Genomic DNA, 17,981 nt, shown 5'->3' with positions numbered 1-17,981 from the left:
AAGTGAATGAACAAGAGTTCTTCCAACTGCATCATTTGTTTTAAGATAAGGTGAAATCAACAACGGTTTGGTGAACACTATCGAGCAGTTACAAGATACCAAGCCATGTGCTAGGGCTCGAAGATGAATAAAGGGGTAGGGATTCCATCATCAAAGAGTACACAGCCTGGTGGGAAGAAACATGTTTAATCATTATTTCGTTAATAGTGTATAATGAGTACAATAGCAAATGCATCTAAAAATACAGAAAAAGAATTCTGCCTGGCAGTGTCTCTGGCGGTGACTACTGAGATGTTTCAAAGGTAGAGTAAGAGCTCTCCAAGTGGACAAGAGAGAGAAGAAACTGAAGATAAGGGAATATAACATGCAAGGCATGGTATGGTTGGGAACTGTATTCTTTTTCTACTGCTCTCTTAACCAATTACCACAAACGCAGTGGCCTAAACAACACACATTTATTATCTTCTAATTCTGTAGGTCGGAAGTCCAACACAGACCTCAGTGGACTAAAATCAAAGTTTAGGTGGGACCACATTCTTTTTGGGAGTCTCTCCTAGAATTTCTGGTTCTTTTCCTTTTCTAGTTTCTTGAGGCTCCACAGAGTCCTTGTCCTATGACCCCCTTCCTCTGGCAGGTCAAGTCCTTCTCACACTTCCAATCTTTCTGCCTCATTCCATTTCATCTCCCTAACCCAGCCAGGAAAGTTCCTCTAGTTTTAAGGACTTTTAAGGACTCCTGTGAGTAGCTGCGGCCTGGACAGATAATCTATAATAACCTCCGTATCTCAGGGTCCACACTCTTAATTACATCTGCAAGATCCCTTTTGCCCTGTAAGGTAAAATATCTCTAGAAATGTCCCAGTGATCAGGATGTGCACATCTTTGGGGGCGAAGGGGAAAGACATCATTCTGCCATTCACAGGAGATGACCCAGAACTGAAATGGTCACGGGAGATTTAGAAAGGGAGGAGATAGGTTTGGAGAGGGTGGCAACTGCCAGATAATGAAAGCCCTTGAACAGCATGTTAATGGACCTAGAGTTAATCCTGAAGGTGATGGGATCCTTTGAAGTGTTTAAAGCAAGGTGAAAACTGTGTTTTTAAATTGTGTTTTGCTGGCAGCATGGAGGACATATTCAAGGGAGAAAAGACTTGAAGTCAGAGGAAGTGGTTATCTATTGCCACATGCTCAGCAAAGAGTTACAGATTCTGTTTATTCTATAAAACTATCTGACAATATCTGGTTCAACAAAATCTATAGACAAAATGCCACATGATAATACATTTCTCTCTAAAAAAAAAAATGGTCACAATACCTGAATGTCGATATTGTGTTAAGGAAACAATTTCATGTATTCCAGGTGTTAGACAAAGAAGACATTTATTATTCTTTCACCATAACTCCCATAGTCTTAACAAGGCCCTTGAACAAATCAAGTTCTAACTAGACCAGTAACAGCCTGTAGACTCCCCTGTTTGGGGACCATCAGCATGTAGGCGGTAGTTCACACTATGGGAATAAATAAGAGGCCCTGGGGAAAGTAAGTAATTTAAAAAGAGGAAAAGGATAAGGACCAAATCCTGGAGGACACCAACTTTGAAAGGGAGGACTGGAGAAGAAAACAGAAGAGTAAGAGAACCATGAGATGATATAGTACAGTAACTGGAAGAGGAGAGAGTTCCAGGAATGATAAGTCAATAGTAATAAATGGCATAAAATCATCAAGTAACCTAAGGACAGAGGAATGTCATTTGAATATAATAATTAAGAGGTCATTGGGACTCCATTTCCAACTAAGATGGAGTAACAGGAACCAGATATACCCTCCTACCTTAAACAACTAAGATCAAATCAAATTAGATGAAATGATGGTTTTCAGACTTTGGACAACAAACAGCACAGGACAGTAATCTCTGAGGGGAGGGGGTAGGTAAATAAATTAAGAACTATCATCGCCCCATCTCACTACTCAGTGTTTCCAAGTAATGATAGCATAGGGAGGGGGACCCCGAGCAGAACTAAGTGATCTTGCTGATTTGTGGAGACAGAGTTTGGGATTCATGGAGGCCAAGTTGGCTAAAATACATAGGTGAGGAGAGGGCAGAGTTTCACAGAGAGGAAGCTCCAGAGAACTGCAGAGGAATATTGGTCAGTGCGTGCTTGTAAGGATACTGCTGAGGCTGGAGAAAGAACTCCCAGGGAGGAAGGTGTTGAACCACACCTGGAACTCACATAGAGCCAAATCAGGACAGAAAGACCTCCTGACATATGGGCACTGATTCAGTAGTGGGGCCAAATTAGCCTTAAACAAAAGATCATTCTGAACTTCCTTAACAAAGATTACAAGTAAGCCTTGAAAGGATCAAACTGTTTCCAAGTAACTCAACTGTGACTCACAATGCCCAAAAATATTTAAAGGAATATAAAAAAAATCCATTTCCCAAAAGCGTAAAATTCACAATGTCCGGCACGCAAAGAAGCAGGAAAATATGACCTATAATGACAGGAAAAATCAAACAATGGAGTAGACATGGAAATAGAATTAATTGACAAGGACATCAGAACAGATATTATACATATTTTAATATTGGGTTAAAGGTGGAAGGAAGCATAAACATAATGAGAGAAGAGAAAGTTATACAAAGACTTGAATTAAACTTCTAAAGGTGAAACACATAGTATCTGACATGAAAAATTCACTGGATGGGATTAATAGCAGATTGGACACTAAAGAAAAAAAGATTGGTAGGTTTTGGTAACAATCGACACTATTCAAAATGAAACAAAGAAAAAGGAGTATAAGATAAAAAAGAGAACATCAGTGATCCGTGGACATCAAGTGGCCAAATATATGAATAATTAATCACAGAAGGAAGGAGAGGGGGACAGAAAAAATATTTGAAAAACCAACATCTAAAATTTTTCTAAATTTCATGAAAACTATAAGCTCACAGATCCAAAATTGTGAACAAATCTCAGGCCAAACAAAACCACATCAAGATATATCATAAACAAATTACTGGAAAACAGTGGTTAAGAGAAAAATATCAAAATCTGCCAGAGAAATTAGTCATCCATCCATTTATTAGTTTGGTTAAGTGCTGGCAAGCCAGTGACTACAACTCCCTGAGTGCCCGGAAGGTAAGGGGGTGGAGACACAGAACAGAGACTCCTCTCCTGAAGAAAGCTGAAGTGAGAGTGAAAGAGAGAGAGAGAAAGGAGCACAGCATCCAGCGTAGATTTTGTGTTGTTAGGTGTTTTTTGTGTGTGTGTGTGTGTGTGTGTGTGTGTGTGTGTGTGTGTGTGTGTGTTTTGTGGTTTTTTGGTTTTTTTTAGAGACAGAGAGAGCGGGGAGAGAGGCAGATGGGGAGAGGGAAGGGGAGAGAGAGAGACAAAGAGAGCATCTTAAGCAGGTTCCATGCTCGGTCCAGAGCCCTATGTGAAGCTCTATCCCAGAACCCTGGGATTCATGATCTGAGCCGAAATCAAGAGTCTGAGGCTCAACTGACTGAACTATCCTGGCACCCCTGTGTTGTTTGTTTTTTAAATGAGAAAGACATTCATAGGTTGAGGATAATGTCAATAATGATAATAATAAAATTACTGCCATTGATTAAGCCCTTGGTCCTAGATACTACACCAAATACCTCATATGTAATTATTAATGTAGTTCTCACTATGGACTTATGAAATGAGGACTACTTCTGTCTTCTTGTCTTTTACAAACTATAAAAACTGAAGCACAGCTTGATTAAATATTACTCCAAGTTACAAGGTCAAAAAGTAATAGAGCTGAACAAAACAAAGACAGAAAAAAAGAGACAAACAAAAACACAGACTCAAATAAGAGAACTGATAGTTACCAGAGGGAACCAGGGGAATGGGGGAAATAAATGACAGAATAAGAACACTAATGATGAGCACTGAGGAATATTTAGGATTGCTAAGTCGCTATATTGTACACCTGAATATAATAGAACTTATACTGGAATTTAATTATACTGGAATTAAAAAAAAAGTGGTAGAGCTGGAATTCAAATCAAAGTCCACTTGTGATGTACTTGACTACAATACTACGCTGAGCCAGTTAAGTGGGAGAAATAGAGATTATAAAGGAGACAGAGGTATAACTGTTGCTTTAATGCCTAGGAAGAAATAGGAGAGTATATATTTGAAAACACAGATGGATAGGCTTGCCTTAACCAAGAGGAAAGGAAGACTTCATTTTTGAAATTTGGGGGAAGAAGTTAAGGGTGGCTGTGGCTATAAATAAATAGATCTTTTGATGTAGATGAGTTCAGGTGGCCTAATTTTGTTTGGTGAATGAGTTACCTATAAGGGAAAGCTGACGCTTGATATAACAACCAAGGCGGAAAGTCAAACAAAAGGAGTAAGGAAGCATTGTTGAGAGCTCAACTGCATTTGGAAACTGCTTCAAATGGCTAGATTGTTTATTTCTAGTAGAGAAAGGGAGCAGGTGAGTGGCAGATAAGGATCCTAAGGATATTTATGCTTTCAAGTTTATGCTACCCGACAAAGCCAACTATTCATGAGGATAAGATCAAACCAATAAATAGGTAATGTCAAAGGGGCAACAAGAATAGAGTAGGTTAAAAACCATGGTCACTGTGGTTGCCCTGTAGACGCCCACACAAACACCTAATTGTTTCCTCATGCTGACCCCCTTCCAGATCAGTTCACTTGGTGAAAGTTCTTACTTTCCTTGGAATGTCTTAGAATTTCCATTTTTGAAATTTTTTCCATATCATTACATGCTATCCATGAATCATGAACTCTTGTTAAACTTTCAGCTCTAGAGTAAATGTTTCCTTCCAGTCTCAATTACCAACTAGGCAGTTCAGTAACACAAGTACCTATTGTGCAATCATATTTATGAACTTAATGACATACTATCTAACCTTTCCTTATGTATACTCTTTGACAATTTGAATTGGGTCTTATGCACTATTTCTTAGATCCTGCATTTTTAAAACATGACAAACTTGTTTTCTGTGCCCATTTGTATCATGCAGTGTGAAAATGCAACTATTTTTTCCATGTTTATAAGTGAAACATTTCATCTATTAGAATTAAGTCTCAAGTTTCCAACCAGAGATAGACCTGCTTAAGGAGACAGCTTACAATTTCACAGAAAGTCACTGTTTGATGAGTATTACATCTAGATTATGAATTTTATTTTTAAGGAGGCTAAAATCCATTCTTTACAGTTTGGTCTTTTTCTTTTTAAGACAGATTTGTTTTTAGGAAAGTAGACCAAATAAAAGATAGCTTATCAATCCTCTTTCTAAACGTCTATGACTTAACTTTTTCCAATTTATACAGAAACTATAAAAACATATCAGATGTTTTGCCCTGCCAGCTTTCTTGACAGATTTGTAGGCATCAAAGGCAGTATGGCTTCTGGAGTGTTGGAAACAAGTAGGAAAGGAAACCTCTCTAGCCGTCCTGCTTTTTCTGTGGCCATAAAACCCACCAACACGCACCCCTGGCCACCTACCACCAGGCTTCCATTAACTGGTATTTTAGAAGAGACTTAACTTAGGGAAAACACAGCTGAGTTTTCACTACCTTTGACCTAGAATCTGTCTGTATATGTCAGTTGGATCTGATCATGGCACACTTTAGTTTGAAATTTTGCTCTGAATCTCTGTTGTTTACAGCAATAGTTTTCAAGCATGTTTTAATAACCTCTTATTATTAAAAGCAATACATATGTGTTGGAGAAAATTAGAAGATACAGATAAGCAAACATAAAAAGACAAAAACCATACATTCTTACTGACCAAAGAACATCATTTAACATATTAGTTTTTATTCTTCTACCTTATTGATATTTGCTATTTGATGAACTATCATTACAGTCTCCTTTAATTCTTTAAATGTGGTTTCCTTTCATTGTTGGGACATATTTATAATAGCTGCTTTGAAGTCTTGGTTAAGTCCAACACCTGCTACCCACCTAAAGAGTTTTTGCCGTTTTTCCCCCTATTTCTTTGAAGGGCTCATAATTTTTTGTTGATAATTGGACATTTTAGATAATATATTGTAACAACTCTGGTTTCTGAATCTTCCCAGGCTTCTTGTTGTTGCTGTTACGTTTTTGTTAGCATTGTTCATTTGCTTATTTGTTTAGTGACTTGGCTGGACTAATTCTGTGAAGTGTATCTCCCCGGAAGTGTGCAGTCTCTGATGTCTCTGATGTAGATATTCTTGCCTTTCTATTTTTAACCTTGCCCCACCCACCTGAATAGGTCTTTAACAATAGGAAGGTGGGGGAGATGGGCTCTTTACTGGCTGCCAAGCCTGCCTGGAATAGTTCTTCCACAACATGGACCTCAGGGCAATGGAGGCAGTTCATGGTTCATGTGCCACAGTCTCCCACCGTTCTTACTGAGTTTCAGATTTTATTAAATACATACATCTAAAGTTTTTGCATGCCCTTAGGTCAGTTTCCAGGGACTTTAAATGGCTGTGTTAGATAATTCTGGTGAGTTTAATTAATGTTTCTTTGAGGTAGAAGATTCATCAAGCTCTTCAAGTGACCATTCTGGAAGTTCCATCCCCTGGGAGTGGTCTGTAATTTGTAATTTTACTTATTTGCTTTAACTTACAATGTCAAGGAAATGATCGCAAAATACCAAATGCAGTTATTTACTAACAATATAACTACTGAGCATAGTGTAAGTGTTATATAGTTTCTTTTGTGTCTAGCTTCTCAAACTGTGAGCTACTTTAGGACAGGACCCATGTCATATTTACTTCTGCTTCCATCATGCAGGACCATGGGTGAGACAAAAAAATCTTTTCAGCTTGAAAACAAAACTATAAATACTCTATTTGTTTCTAAACAAAGGAGTCCATAATTACCAATGGCTTACCTAGTTGACTAATTACAAGACTGGTCCCCACATGGTCTTCATATCACACACATACACATGCAAACACACATTCATACACTTAACCTTTTCATAACTTTTTTCCCAGTACTTTTTCTCCTTTAAGAGTGCCCTGATGCAAAGTTGTTTTTTTTTTTAACATATTAGACCTTGAGGGCACAGTACCTATGTCCTATACTGTTTTTAGGAACCAATGAAAATGCTTGCGATCTGAAGTAAATTACATATTAGCTCAAAATACAGAAAGCAAACTGAAAAACCAGAATGTGTTTAATTAAATATCTATAAAATGTAACATTAGGTCAACCTACCAACAGCAACTCAACACTTAAAAAGTTACATGTAAATTATATTTAAGGCGGCATATGAATACATTTTAAGATATTTGATATAGCAAGAAGTAGAACCTTCTCACAGGGCTTAAAAATCTTGTTTACCCAGGATGGAGCTTCCTCAGAAAGTTAAAAATGGAACCACCCTGGATCCAGCAATTGCACTATTAGGTATTTACCTAAAGGATACAAAATTACAAATTCAAAGAGACACATGCACCCCGATGTTTACAGCAGCCCTATGGACAATAGCCAAATTATGCAAAGAGCCTAAATGTCCATCAAGTGGTGAATGTATAAAGGAGATATGATGTACATATACACACATGTACATACCGTGGAATGTTACTCAGCCATAAAAAATGAAATCTTGCCATTTGCACCAATGTGGAAAGAGCTAGAAAGTATTATGCTAAGCAAAATAAGTCAGTCAGAGAAAGACAAATACCATATGATTTCATTCATATGTGGAATTTAAGAAACAAAGCAAATGAACAAAGGGAAAAGAGAGATAGGAAAACCAAGAAACAGACTCTCAACTACAGAGAACAAACTGATGGTCACCAGAGGGGGATAAGTTTGAAAGGTGATGGGGATTAAGAAGGGCACTTGTGTTGAGCACAGGGTGTTGTATGGAAGTGTTGAATCACTAAATTGTACACCTGAAATTAATATTACACTGTATGTTAACTAACTAGAATTTAAATAAAAACTTAAAAAAACCTTGTTTACATATCTACCCATATACAGAAAATGAGGGTTGTGAGGATTGGAACCCAGGTCTGGTACCAGCTTGTAGGTGACTCTCAAAAGATCCCAAACACTTTCACAAAAGGGTTTCGTAGTGGATTTAACACTGTTTTTTCTACCCTGATTTGGGTAGAGAGACCACGAAACCTTACTGTGGAGACTGAGACCATCACATTTTATCAGCCACACTCATTCACTCATGCAGCACATGTTTGCCAAGTACCTGCACCAGGTCTGGGGTTCTGCTGGCTTGAGGATACGGTGAAGAACAGAGTAGCCCAGGCCCTTTCTTCATGGTGCTTATACATGAGTTGGGGAGTAACATTTCTTTAGTCACATTTCTTTATTACTGCAGATTGTAATATGGCATCTGTTATTAAGTACAGCATTACAGCATTCTTTTGGGGTGAGTGGTGTGTGTATCTATCTTAATTTAGAAGTCAGAGAAGGCCTGATTACAAATTGATATTTAAGCTGAGGTATGAAGAAAGAATAGGGGTGAAGTCAAGGAAAAGTGAGGAATGACCAGCACAGAGACTCTGGGGAAGGAAAGAGACTCGTGCATTTACAGAAATAAAAGGCAGGCAGTGTGGCTGGAGCACTAAGAGCTTGAGAAGCGGGTTGGAAAAGAAGCCTGGAAAACAGCCGGGTCACACAGCACCTCAGGGGTCACACCCAGGGTCTTGAATTCTATTCCATTTGAGTTCTGAACACCCAGCATAGCAAAACCTTGTTTGATTTTTTAAAAGCTTTCCCTGAAAGTAGACAGACAAGGGCCTTGAGTGGACACAGGGAAGGCTAGGGGGACAGTGGAGGTTTCGTTATTGTGGGATGTCACTTAGACTAGCCAGGGATGTCACAGAGAAAGGAGAGGGAAACAGATGGATTCAGGAGATATTTTGGAGGTAAGAACCACAGGGCATTGATAAACACAAATCTTTCCTTTAGCTCCATTTTTTGATACTATGTCAGTAGCAGCTCAGGTAAAGTCAAACCTAACACAAATGCTCACTGCATTATGGTAAAACTTCAATGTTTTGTGTTGCACTGTGATGTCTATTACTACTTATCATCTAGTTCTGAGAGTAAAAGTTCTTTTACCCAAAATGAAAAAGAAACAATAGCACTTTATGTACCAAACAAACTCTCATGTTTCTTCGACAGTAGAGGCAGAGAGATTGTGGTATAGGGGAGTGGTCGTGGATTTTTAGAGCTGGACCACTTGGGTTTACATCCTGACACACCACCTTTAACTAGCTCTGTAACTTTGACACAAATCACTTAACTTTCCAAACCTTAGTTTAAAATGGCGATTCATCCCTACTTCACAAAACATCTTTGAAATAACTGAAATATAACACTTGCTTGTAATAGATGCTCAGCTATTACTAATAAATAATTTATTAGTTCTCTCAACTTACAAATTGTTGTAAGTTTTTAACTTAAGATCTATACTATTCAGGCTGTTTGCTAAAACTAGAAATATGTTTTCTTAGAATTGGAAGAACTTAACTCAATTCCTTCCCTCAATTTACAGATGGAGAAATCATAGTCTAGAGAGGTAAGAGCCTTGCTCAGGAACGTACAGCTTACTGGAGGCAGAATAGAACTAGAATTATTTTCTCCAAACACCCAGCATTTTTGTAATATACCATCCTGTCTGGTGTGTTTCCTCTCTAATGTCGACTGGAAAGATCTTATAAGATATCCATATATCCATTTTATCTCTGCTTTAAGCATAAGGAGTGTGATGGCTAATCGTGGTCTTGTGTTCTCTTTGTTAGTTACATGCTATGGGAAAACTTCCTGGAACCAGAATGGCAGAGTTAAAAGCGAAGTACACCTTGCTACATGATACCGTGATAAGGTATGCTATTTGCGGACATGGAGACATCTTTTATCATATTTATATTTCTTTTTTTGTGATGGGATCTATCTTGTTTTTTATTCTCCCAAAAGCAGGCCTTGAGGCAAAGATTTGAGTTCAAGTAGTTTGAGAAGTGATACCGGAAATTATCGTGGGAGAATGGGGAAGTGAGATGGGGAAGAGAGGAATCCAGCCAGGGTGTGTTAATGTGCAGGTTAACACTGTGGCCAACTGGTGCTCAGTCTCACTGAGGACCCTCTGAGTGTGTAGAACACACCTCGGAACTCTCCCACCGAAGGGTAAGGAAACTGGGATATTTGTCCACTAATTTCCATCCATCGTTGATCAAAGGTTACTCCTAGGGAGAGGAGCCCCCCGCACTTCTAGCATGCCTTTTGAGAAGCCAAGTAAGTTGCTATGGCTAGACAAAGCTCTCAGGCAGAAGCACACAGGTCTGTCGGGATGTACGGTAACTGTCCACCAAAGCTACAGGTGACCCCAGAGTGGGCCAAGGGGACTTGGTGGGACACTGACATTATCAACAACGGGACACTCCTACAGCGTTCCATGCTCCCTACCTCCCTTCACGCACTAGCACAACCCCAGGCTACATCTGCTGAGGCTTCAGTTTTCTCACCTCTTCCTTCTACCCTAGGCTACTCTCCTAATCTTGGTCACAATCAACAGCATGTAAGAATATGCTTCCACAGGACAATTCCACAAAGTTTCCTAAGCACCTGCTATCAGCCAGTGGGAATCAAGAGGGAAGGAGAGTGAAGAAAGAAGGGAAATCCTGCTCTGCTGCTACTCCTTACTACTCCCCAGCCTTGTTCTTCCTTTTCTCCATAACCTCCTGCCTCATAACCTGGCATAGGGTCTTCATCAAAAGCCAAGGAGAGGCAGCAATGGATAGAAACTCCTTCCTGTCATTCCCCATCCATCCTGTCCCCCAATCTGCAAACATTAGCTCTACTTCTTTTCCTGCCCAAAGTCATTTGACTACTTTCAGGAAGGGAGCATGAGGGAAAAGTGAAGCAGCAGGAGAAGAGCAGAGCTCCATCTCTATGCACCCTTCACTTTCACTCCATTCAGGTTCCTAACAATCCCCTAGCTCAGGCTTCTTCTCCTCCTCCTCCTCCTCCTCCTCCTCCTCCTCCTCCTCCTCCTCCTCCTCTGTGCCAGCCTCAAGCTAACGCTTCACCCTTATCCCGTCATTTCCCACAATTGGCCCCGACTGGCAGTGTAGACACATAATTCTCAAGATACACGAACTTGGAGGATTTAGATGGAAAGTCTGGGTAATCTTTTTCAACATACTTCACACTGCTTAAGTGGGGGGGGGGGGGGATCCATGCAGTTCTCAGAACATCCCTTCAGGACTCTTTGCCAATACGAGTCCTACAGCAACACTTCTCACCCTCCAGATGGCTCTAGTCTAGAGCCCAGCCCAGAGAGCCTTGTGGGGTGCTGATTCAGCTTCCTCCTTGCCCGGGCCCCAGTGACAGACGGCCATGTAGGACCAAGACTATGGCCTTGGTTATTTCTTCCTAGTTCCAGGTTGTGTTGCAAAACCATTACTTCCCTTCTGCTACCCACATTTTACCTCCTCTTGACCCTTTAGTTCCCTCTCTTGTGATTACAAACACCCACCACCCTCTCCCACTCCTCCCGCCTGGGGGGCGAGAAAAGCACGAAGACGCCAACTCTCCACTCTTGCTGCTGGGGCTGTGACAGGGCATATAGAGCCTGGAAATGCTGAACTGAAGCTGAATGAATTTTGCATAGGAACCACGTTATAAAAGTTGTTCAGTTCTCTTATGCTGGTGCATAGTCTAAGTCCATGTAGGCGAATTACCATTTGTGTTCTGGCTGGAACCCTAACCACCTTGTCCACTTTCTTTCTGGGGGAAATCAGGCACTGTGGCACAAGCCAACAACCATTCACAATTCCACAGTTGCAGATCAGGCCACTTTGGATTTACCAAGTATATTAACATGCAAGGAAACCAAATTGTAAGAAAAAACTCCAACTTCTGTTAACAGAAATCATATGTGTTACCACCATAGCTGTGTTGGTATTTGGTACCTAACATAGTGCCTGGGGCATAGTATGTCCCAGTAAATGTCTCACTGGATGTTATTGAGCAAATGACATATTAACACTAGGGGAAATGGGTGGAGCAGACAACTTCAGTTGAGACAGCCTTTGTCAAGTCATTGGGCATCTCTGCAAATGAGGAGAAACCTGAAGATTTCTCCCGGCAAGGGTCCTTGCTGGGGTGTTCACCAAAGAGGCGTGCTGACTTTAAAACCGGAAATGGCACCAGCCCTGTCTCGCTTCCAAACAGGAGAGGTAGCTAATGTGAGGCAGCTGGGTTTTTGGGAAACGTGAATCAAGTCTGCTGGTAAGGCTACAGCTGGGGCTAGCTTGCAGCACAGATGAATGAGTTTTAGAAGCTTTCACCAAGTCCAGTTTCTGTGTCCATTCAAATCTGCTTCTTGCCAGATATTTAACCTTTTTTCCTATATAGCAACAAGACCTAGATAGGGGATCCTCCTCAACTGTGACATTTAAATCTGGCTCTAGCCAGACACTGAAGACAGGATCAGAAACCTGTAAGGGAGTTTATGTCCATAATTTTATAGGAAAATTTTTCTTCCCAGTTTCTTAGTAAAGTGTCATTAGAAAACTTTATTGTTTCTTAGTTCATTAAGGAGGAAAAAATTTCCCTACAGTCAGGTCAGGAGAATTCAAGAATTAGAGCCAGCATTGCTGAGGCAGTTAAAGGGAGGACCCACTCTCTTATTATCAACCCCACCCCCACCCCCTGCCAGTCCGGGAAGTCATGATTGTTCTTCAAAGCCCAATAAAAATACCATATTCGCATCCAACTCAGTGCTTTCTCTGTCTCTCCCACCATTTTGATCTACACAATAGTGGTAGTACTTGTCAGCTGGTACTCCAGCTTCCTATTCCATCTGTTCCCCTTCCTAGATTGTGAGTTCCATTCACCTCTAGTACCTACTGTAATACTTGGCACAAACATCACTGAATTGAATTGTACTGAGGAACGGAAGGAACCAGGAGCTGTGTGGACACGCTCCCTCCTCTCCTTGCTAGATCTCTACAGGAGTTCCTATGGATGTTAAAAGTACACCTTTCTCATTATTCCAATCTCTGTTTCATGGCTCCCAGCACACAGGAGTCAGAGGTCCAGCTGCTCCAGGATGCCAAACGTTTCACCAAGCAAATACAACAGCAGCAATTTCACCTGCAGCAAGCTGATAATTTTCCTGAGGCATTCACCACTGAGGTCTCTAAAATGAGAGAACAACTTCTCAAGTATCAAAATGAATATAATGCAGTGAAGGAAAGAGAGTTCCATAATCAGTACAGATTAAATAGGTAAGTGCACAATTCTCTCAAGCACACTGAAGACACGCTTGAGGAAAGCTCTTTCCACATAAATAAAATGATAAAAATTAAAATAAATTAAGAAGGAACTTTAGGCACACTGAGTGTAAGATGGCAATGTTAAGATGATTACAAGCCTAGCTTTCCTTGATTGCCTAGAACGGGCCATCCCTGAACAAGAAGGTAACACAACTTATAGAAAAAGGCTCAAGTGACAGGGAGACGTGTTCATGGAGGAGATCTCTACTGTGTTTTCTTGTGTCCGGAAAGTCATAAGCTTTGGAAGTTGCAGCCAAAGAGCACACTACATGGAACAAAGACCTGGCACACACTCTCGCCCTCTCTGGCCCTGATGGTAGCCCAGTATCATTTCGGCAGGACCAGACCACACGGCTGCACGGCGGACGCCCCACATGTACTTTGCAGACAAACCTGTGTGAGCTGAGGGTTACATCTAGCTCACTATATTTTTCTAATACACGAACACAGACCACTTGTTCAACCTTGTTCTCCTGAACTATCCCTCAGGATCAAGAAAGACAGTACTATCCTTTTGGAAGACACATTTACTTATCCAGATCTAGAGTATGTCATTCAGTGAACTAACGTAGAAAGGTACTGCTAGAAAGGTAAATAGTATTTCCAAAATCTCTAACATTCCTCCTGTGGAGGGAGTAGCAAGTCAGTGGAAGAGTTTGTTCAGCAAATCACACTATTTAGATTGAATTTCAAAATGAGTACAGTCCACGCTTTGTGCTGTGGTATGCTGGATGCTGTGCCTGGGCAGTGAAGAGAAAGCCAAATAATCGCTCCTAGGATTTGTTACCTTTTAAGGTGGCAGAACTTTCCTCTGGCTAATTTTAAGAATCTCAGTAGATCTCCGACAGAGCGAATATAATTCATTGCTACCGAGAGTTAAGCAAATTATTTAAGTGACTTTCTGAGGACTCTGTAAGCCCTGGGTTTTGAAATCTTCTCTTTGGGTCCTATCTTTTCAACTGGGGGGCTGAAGAAGGCTAGCTTCATCAGGAGAATTACATTCAGGGCAAAAAAAAAAAATCTGACTTCTCTTTTGTCTTTCAATCTAAACTTGTTTCAGGCTCACACTGAGATCTATAAAAAGAAAGGCTAGCTATTTCTGTGCTCTGTAAGCACTCTTTCAGTTGAGAAAATAATGAAATTAAAACAATTGGTGGTTGTTCATTAGTATTGAAAATAAGAATGCTTGACATTTCCATGAAAGGGTAAAGGGAACATAAGTCAGTTGATATTTAAATTGTTTAAAATTTCCAAGTATTCCTGCCAAGGAAAAAACCCAGCAACAACCAGAACTCTTGCCTTTTAGGTATAGACAGGCAAATTGTTCACTGAGTTGCCTGGGATAGGGAGGGAACCGTGCATAGTGACCTACAGTGAACAAGAATATTCAGGACTCACATTTGCAGAAATGTTTAGTGTGTATTGTTTTCAGATTTGCAATGCATAATACTTTGAGCTTGAGCAGACTTCCTCACATCTCAAGTTATTAACAAACTTATTTTCATAAAAATAATGGTGATTCCCAAAGGAATACCAGGAAAGAATTATATAGGCTGCATATTTCATTGGCTTTAACATATTTCATATCACACTGTATAGAAACAAATTCACTCAACACTCTCTCCCCAGGAAAAAAGTAGATATTTTCATCCCCACCTAAAAATAAAGAAACTAAGCCAGTGAGAGAAAACCATTCATTCAAATACACAGATGATATTTTTCAGATCAGTACAACAAACTCATTTTATTCAGGGTCTAAATAATAGAAGCTTTAATAAGTAACACCCCTCCACCCCAATATCTTTAGGAACTTCTGAATCACTGGCAGCTATGAAGAATAATTTATTGTTCAAATGCTCTAGAGAATAAAATTTTACTCTATAATTTGGTTGACTTTTCTTATGCTGTCACATAATATAAACTCTATTTAATAAATGCTAATGGTAAGTTACAATTAAATCTATTACCATAGTTTCAGTTATGAGATTAATACTCATTGACCTCTTGAATATGCAGTTTAGGAAAGAATTTGCAACCCCTGGAGCACCTGGGTGGCTCGGTTGGTTGAGCATCCGACTTCAGTTCAGGTCATGATCTCACAATTCGTGGGTTTGAGCCCCATGTCGGGCTCTGTGCTGACAGGATGGAGCCTGGAGCCTGCTTCTGATTCTGTGTCTCCCTCTCTCTCTGCCCCTCCCCCACTTGTGGTCTCTCAAAAATAAGTAAATATTTTTTTAAAAAAAGGATATGTAACCTTAAGTAAGCTCAATTAATATTATAAATAATGAAGTTTTTAAATACTATTGAGAACTCAAAAAATTTTTAAAATATATATTTATTTATTTTGAGAGAGAGAGAGAGTGTACATATGTGGGGGAGGGGCAGAGAGACTGGGATTGAGAATCCCAAACAGGCTCCAGGCTGCCTGCAATTCAATGCTGAGCCAGGCTCAGGGTTCAATCCCACCAACTGTGAGATCATGAACTTGAGAGTCAGACTGACGCTTAACTGACTGAGCCACCCAGGCACCCTGAGAACTTATGTTGAAACAAAGTAGAAGTCATTATCTTTCTTTTTTTTTTTAAATTTTTTTTCAACATTTATTCATTTTTGGGACAGAGAGAGACAGAGCATGAACGGGGGAGGGGCAGAGAGAGAGGGAGACACAGAATCGGAAACAGGCTCCAGGCTCTGAGCCATCAGGCCAGAGCCTGACGCGGGGCTCGAACTCACGGACCTCGAGATCGTGACCTGGCTGAAGTTGGACGCTTAACCGACTGCGCCACCCAGGCGCCCCGAAGTCATTATCTTTCTAAAAACAGCCTCTGAAAAGATTTTCCAATATCCTTTTCAACCATTTCCTTGCCTTCACTTTGTTACCTTTTGGGGCTTCCCTGCTTTCTAATAACTCCTCAGATTTGGACAGCAAGTAAATTGTGTCTCTGATACTAAATCTGATGCATTCTGACAAGTCTTGGCCAGGTGGGGAAACAAGGCCATGGCGAGTTATTGCTGTCTGTCACAGGTAGGGACATGGAGAGTGGGGGCACTCATGCTGTTCACGTGCAGGGCTATCCCAATGTGACCCTGGCCTTAGTGACTGCTCATTATTCCAAGCTGGTCCCTGCCATCCCTGTGGTGTAATCCGGGCTTGGTAGCCGTTTGCCATTCTTAGTCCAATAGTAACAGCAAAGTTGGAACCAAGAAACAAACAGATGCAGCAAGAAAGGAACAGAGGGAGTATTTTAGCAAAGCATCTGGAATTCTGGAATGTTAGCTACGACACAGGGGCACACAGGTCATTAGGATTAGTAGTAAGGAAAAATTCACCGCTGGAATAGATTTCACTTCCTAAACACTTTTTAAATCTTTCCTGCTCTCCTTGTGGCAACCAAGAGCAGAATGAGCTTAGAACAGGTTTTGCAGGGTGTGGTCTTCATATCTAAAAGAGAAGGACCTGAGAAACTTGGTTGAAAGGCAGATCCAACCTTAAAACTAATGATTCCAAGCCTTCTCACCCAAGGCAGCATTTGCAGTTTTTACAAGATCCCAGCATACTTCTGAGAAATGTCAGAGTTTTAAGAACTGTTGGCTCCCAAAGTAGTTCTCAGCCCTGACTACAAGGTTAGAATCCACCCGAGTCTTCTGTCAGTGATCACCAGTCTGTGCTTAAACACCTTCTGACGGGAGCGCACAGCCTCCCACAGCAGCCCATTCCAGCTTTGGACAGCCTGATTTTTAGATGTTTATGGTTTGTATTGGTTCAAAAATCTACCTCTTGCAACTTCCACTGACTCAGACTGGTTCTACTACTGATAGTGAAAGATATCTCTTGCACATGGCCACACACAGGGTTTCCTGCATTGTCTCTTCACTCCCAAGTCCTTAAAATTAAAAACCTTTGAGGACATGGTTTCAGTTAGGACTCTCTTGCTGCAGAAAAGAAATAAATCCTGAGTAGCTTTGACACTGAAGCACCCCTTAGTCAGGAAAGCTGAAAATGTCAGATTTAAAGTTTGATGTCAGTTTAAAAGGTTAGAAGTTGATATATATCAAGAGGCACAAAAGTATTTTTTCTTTATCTCAGTAATGCCCTGCAAAAAGGAGAATCCAGAGGAGGGGAAAAAAGACATTCATGCACAAGAATATTTATTACATGATTACTTTTAAGAGTAAAAAACTGAAAGCAATCTAAATTCTAAAAATAGTGGAATATTTAAATAATAATGTGTTCCACAGGCAGGCAGCTTGATACTGAAAAGCACAGTGGAGTCAGAGCTCAATTTCTAGGTTTGAATGTCAGTTTAGTTTTGATTGTGTGACTTTGGAAAAGGTGCTTAACTCCTCAGTTTTCTTCATTTGTACAATGAAGATAATACCTATGTAGTAAGTTCTGAAGTTTAGAAATGCATGTAAATTACCTGATATAAGTTCAGTAAAAGATAGACAATGTTTGGGATTGTTTTATTATGCTACACTCACCCACTAGGAAACCTTGAAACTAACTATTAAATTACTAATTACAAAGACTGTTTTGCAGTTGGGAAGCTACTTTAATTACATGTTAGGTAAAAATGGATTCAATCATATATACACATTTTATATAATTTAATTAAAAGATACAAGGAAAATGAAAATGATCAACTGTGATGGGATGGGATT

General features: G+C 40.2%; 1 protein-coding gene across 3 annotated transcripts in view; it reads left to right on the top strand.

Annotated features, from left to right (window-relative positions):
• CCDC146 (coiled-coil domain containing 146) overlaps positions 1–17,981 on the top strand; it is a 116,712-nt gene that overhangs the window by 66,050 nt on the left and 32,681 nt on the right. For all 3 annotated transcript variants that reach the window (XM_086696867.1, XM_086696866.1, XM_025929759.2), the window contains exons 3-4: positions 9,783–9,865; positions 13,062–13,271. In XM_086696867.1, the coding sequence (XP_086552993.1) occupies positions 9,783–9,865; positions 13,062–13,271 (293 nt within the window). The remainder of the gene's footprint in view (positions 1–9,782; positions 9,866–13,061; positions 13,272–17,981) is intronic.

This window comes from Puma concolor, chromosome A2, assembly GCF_028749965.1.
Source record: "Puma concolor isolate L17-30 chromosome A2, mPumCon1.1.hap2, whole genome shotgun sequence".
Lineage (NCBI taxonomy): Eukaryota > Metazoa > Chordata > Mammalia > Carnivora > Felidae > Puma > Puma concolor.
The sequence above is the reverse complement of the archived record's forward strand: the minus strand, read 5'-3'. Positions and strand labels throughout refer to the sequence as shown.